This window comes from Cynoglossus semilaevis, chromosome 5 (genome assembly GCF_000523025.1).
Source record: "Cynoglossus semilaevis isolate Cse_v1.0 chromosome 5, Cse_v1.0, whole genome shotgun sequence".
Classification (NCBI taxonomy): domain Eukaryota; kingdom Metazoa; phylum Chordata; class Actinopteri; order Pleuronectiformes; family Cynoglossidae; genus Cynoglossus; species Cynoglossus semilaevis.
In genome coordinates this window covers 1627214-1632105 of record NC_024311.1, presented here as the reverse complement: position 1 = coordinate 1632105, position 4892 = coordinate 1627214, and the positions used below count along the sequence as shown (strand labels likewise).

Genomic DNA, 4892 nt, shown 5'->3' with positions numbered 1-4892 from the left:
GATCTGATTGGTTCAGGCTGGACAGTGTTTCAGGATAAAAGAGAAGAATCCATGCTGAACTTTTTTATCTTCTCACCTTCATCACCATGGCTCTCCTCTGGATCGTCTCCTGCTTTGCCTTCATCAGTGCTGCCTACGGTTAGAACCTTACAATTCAGTACTTAATTGTTTTATTGAGTTAAAATAATACGTAGGGATCAGTTAATGACTTTTTGATATTTGTTATATATTTATAATAAATATCAGTCCTGACTAAGGAACAGGAGGAGGGCAGATGAATGAATCGGGAAGAATGAAAAGGCAGTTTCTCCAGATCATGCTGTATTACCCATGGATGCATGAAAATATCTGGAAGAGAGGGCAGCTGACTTCTGGACAGGTTGTTTAACACAGACAATTCCGAGAGAGTAATATAAGTGCCTAATGATTAGAGAGGGAAATATACCCAGAAAGCATTGGAAATAGCCATTAAAAAGAAGCTAAAGCATAGGGTTCCAATGTGAGCAGCAGCTTCATTTAGTTTAGGTTTTTCCTCTGAGACTAGTTTTTAAAAATTGCTGACAGGGGGTCCAAAGAGAAAGAAAGCACCATATCAATATGTTGAGAATAGCTGGGAAAGAGGTGAGAGTTGAGCAGGATGAGATGAGATGCATGAGGTCAGCGAAACCACGTTGAGGCGTTGAGAGTAACATGGAGACACATGATCTGCTGTAACAAGTCCTTAAAAGAGAAGTCAAAATAATAAAAGTCAAAGTCCAGTGTTATCGATCTCTCTGCTCCCGGTAGAGGTTAAATTCAGTCAGTAAACGATAGACTAGTCCTTTAACATCTGTCACTCTCTTAGGCTGTGGAAATCCAGCCATTCCTCCAGAGGTCACTGGCTATGCACGCATTGTTAATGGTGAGGAGGCCAAGCCTCACTCCTGGCCTTGGCAGGTGTCTCTGCAGGTGAGTCATGTGACCGACACCAAAAGGTTTCACTTGTTGTCCTTCTGTTCCAAATTCCCCCTTTGTTTCCTTTCCCTCTCGACTGACTCTATCCGTTTTTTTTCCCCCTACAGCAATCAGACGGCTTTCACTTCTGTGGTGGATCACTCATCAATGAGAACTGGGTGGTGACTGCTGCTCACTGCAACGTCAAGTCAGTTACACAACCTTAAAAAAAATTCATCAAATATACAGTATCTTCTTCTACATTTGATCGTTTAGCTTTGAGCTTTTTAGCTTTATGTAATTATTATAGCTAACAACCGTGACTGACCTATCACCAGTCAATAAAATACATTTTAACTTGTTTAGGTTGCTTGTTAAAGTTGATAGCACTTCGTAAACTTTTACCTTATTGATACGTTTCCTGTTTCTTGTCAGAACTTACCACCGCGTGGTCTCTGGAGAGCATGACAAAGGCTCTGGGTCGAATGAAAAGGTCCAAATTTTGAAGCCTGCCAAGGTAAGAGTGTCAGCTTTAACGCTCCCTCAAAAATACAAACACACACTAAATGTATCGTATTTCTTGTCAGATCTTTACCCATCCCAAATGGAACCGCCTTACCATCAACAATGACATTGCCCTCATCAAGCTGTCCACTCCAGCCCGCCTGGACACCAACGTGTCACCTGTCTGCCTGGCTGAGTCCAATGATGTCTTCGCTCCAGGCAGGAAATGTGTGACATCGGGATGGGGTCTGATGCGTTACAATGGTGAAACGTTCTTCCCGCATCTTGTACTGTTTATTGATTTCCTATGCACAGAGAGTGTTAGCTCACTTTATTCCCTGTCTCCCTCAGATTCCAGCACTCCCAACAAGCTCCAGCAGGCAGCGCTTCCACTGCTGTCCAACGAACAGTGCAAGAGACACTGGGGCTGGAAAATCTCCGATGTCATGATCTGTGCTGGTGGAGCTGGTGCTACTTCCTGCATGGTATGGCATTGCCTCGCACCCTTTTAATCATGTAGATAGAGTTTGTTCCTCCTGTCTCACCATTTCTCTAATGTCCTTGTCCAGGGTGACTCTGGTGGCCCCCTGGTGTGTGAGAAAGATAATGCTTGGACTCTGGTGGGTATCGTGTCCTGGGGAAGCAGACAATGCTCCACATCCACTCCAGCGGTTTATGCTCGGGTCACCGAGCTCCGTGGTTGGGTTGACCAGACTCTTGCTGCCAACTAAATAAACACAGGCCATAGAAGAGTGGTGTAGCACAAAGACCTGCATCTCCAGAACAACTAGGGTTTTGACACAAAAGAGAAATAATAATAAAAATAAATAAAACATCACTAAATATCTTTGTCAGTTTGTCTGTTTTGTATTTTTTTTTTTTACCATACAACCAAAAAAACTGTGTATATGTTGCAAACCATGTGGGCTAATGCAGACGTCGCCAACTCTAGGTACCAGGCCTTTACTAAGCTTTGGGTCATTTTGGATCAGGCTGCAGAAATGAATGTTAGGAACCCGTGGTGCACAACCGAGGATGTGTCTTCCGTCTCCTTCCGCTTCAAACACAGTCAACCAGGAAGCATAACACCGCCGGAGAACCACCCCAAGAGGACACCCCAAGAGGACACCCCCAACTTTTTCACAACCAGGATGCATAACACCGCAGGAGAACCACCCCAAGAGGACACCCCCAACCTTTTCTTAGGAGAAAACCTCCACTCATGTACTGATTTTCGGAAAACTGGTATTGAGGTAAGTACTGGTTATCGCCTATTGGGGAAAGTAATATTTAGTCCTAGTATGCATACTGGGTCATTTGGGATCAAGCTGCAGAAAATAAACAAACAATATTTTCTTTTTTTTATCATGGCCAAATATGTTTTTTTTAAGCCTAACATATTCCAGGTGCAAACTCCTCTTAAGACATGTCAATAAATGACAAAATAAAAGACTTTTGGAGTGTTCCACATAAATTATTGTATTGTATAGAATTGAGAGCAAAGATAGAAAAAGACAAGCCTTCTCTACATTTTGCAGAGTGTGGGTGACCGTTGACTACCCGGCTTTGTTTAGGGGATGAGGGGAGGAGAATGCAGTTAAACCTCTCCAGGGGGAAGACAGAGGGCACAGACCACGTGTTTGTTCGGTATAGGATATCATTTGTTTTATTCAAATTGAAATTAGGTAATAAACAGAAAAAGCACTGGTGGAAAACAAAGTAATAAACCAAAAGGGCCAGAGTCAATGAGTGAGATAATAACAATAAATATGCAGTCACCCTGTGACTCCCCAGGTGGGGTAATCACCCCAAGCTATAATGCTCAACGGCCAAATACAAAGCATTGACACATGCAGCTGCAGTCATAGGCAGAGTGACACCGAATAGGGCATAGAGGCACCAAAGGCACAAATGTACTCTCCTTACAATCTCTCACTAGATCATTAGGCCGATACAAGTCACCTGGAGCTGGACAGTATGTTGAAGAAATCAAAAATCCAATATCAAGGAAATAATCAAGGAAAAAATGGATCACGGACTCTCTCTTCTCTAAGCCCATCCTCCCCTCTGCCATGATGCCTAAATGGCTCTTTCAACCTTGTCATCAACATTATTAAAGAAATGAATGGGAATGTCTTCAGTTTCGACTGTGAGCGCCCCCTGGCCTAAAAAAAAAAACCCTGATCTGAAGCTGTCTCTTAAACATGTGCTTTTACAGTCCCGCCCTTTCCTACCCTTGCTTATAATATCGATAATATCATGATGAGTCAGCTCGGTAGCGAAGTACAATCAACAGCCAGCAGCTAGATTTGCTATAGTTGATATATCTGTCTGGCAGCCATGCTTTTTTTTTCAGTGAGAATAATATAACAGTAGTCAAATATTCTTTCCATTAATATGTGAAATGTCTTCCTGTGGGACAAGAAGATCCTGTGACACTGTCTGTGGACATGGATTTGTTGGTTTGTGTGTGTGTGTCTGTTATGACTTACTTTGTGTGTGTTTGTGTGTTTTTGGTCTGGGACATGCAGCAGTAACTGGGGCAGCACTGATTGTTGCTGACGGCTGTAGGCAAACACAGACCTACATTCTGCTCTGTATTGAACAGAAGGAGGAGGAGAGTAAAAAAAAAAAAAACGGGGTTTCCTCTGTTCTCATCGCCAACCTTTCTCTTCAGTTTTTTTGTTGTTGTTTGTTTTTTGGGATCCTCCCTCACTTTTCTGTGGCCCAGTGTCCTCCTGACATTATGTTGAATATTTGGTGATAGTAAGACAAAGACAGTAGAAAGAATGTTTTATATTTCACACCAACATTTTCTAAGACTTTTAGTCCTTTTGAGGCAGTTTCGCTCATTTTAAAAAACAGATTTTTTTTTTCTTTTGCTATGCTGGCTTTCAACTGAATATTTGAAACTTAGGACAAAAACTAAAATAAATAATAATTAAATATTTAACTAATTAACTTATTAGTTAAACTTTTTTGATCGGCTATTAATTCTATAGCTTACCTGCGCTATCAACGATTGTCAAACTTGTGCTTGTTGAAAGAAAATCAGAGAGCTGAAAGCAGAGTTAGAAATCAGATCTAATAATAAAACTGGATGACCAAGTATTTCTGTCTTCTGCTAGAGAGAAAGGATAAGGCAGCTAAACTCAGGGAACAGTGTTGCCTTCACAACTTTCTGTTTTCTATTAAAGAAAACCAAAAGAGCCAAAAAGGGGAACAACCCCCCCCCAGTAACACACAGTTCTGCAGCATTTGTCAGCAGATTTTTAAAAGCTCGATGACATCATTTAACTGTTCATATATTTAAACTATTTATACACCCTTTTCACCTTACCTTATTTTATAATTATCTATCCATCTATCTATCTATCTATCTATCTATCTATCTATCTATCTATCTATCTATCTATCTATCTATCTATCTATCTATCTATCTATCTATCTATCTA

The 4892-nt window shown here is 41.1% G+C and overlaps 1 protein-coding gene across 1 annotated transcript; it reads left to right on the top strand.

Annotated features, from left to right (window-relative positions):
* Window positions 1–2271, top strand: LOC103378636 (chymotrypsin B-like). Its single transcript, XM_008309912.2, has 7 exons — window positions 1–138; window positions 845–948; window positions 1062–1141; window positions 1369–1450; window positions 1521–1701; window positions 1789–1922; window positions 2007–2271. The coding sequence occupies exons 1-7, from the start codon at window positions 87–89 to the stop codon at window positions 2166–2168; spliced, it is 795 nt and encodes a 264-aa protein (XP_008308134.1). The 5' UTR covers window positions 1–86; the 3' UTR covers window positions 2169–2271.
* The last annotated feature ends 2621 nt before the right edge of the window (window positions 2272–4892 follow it).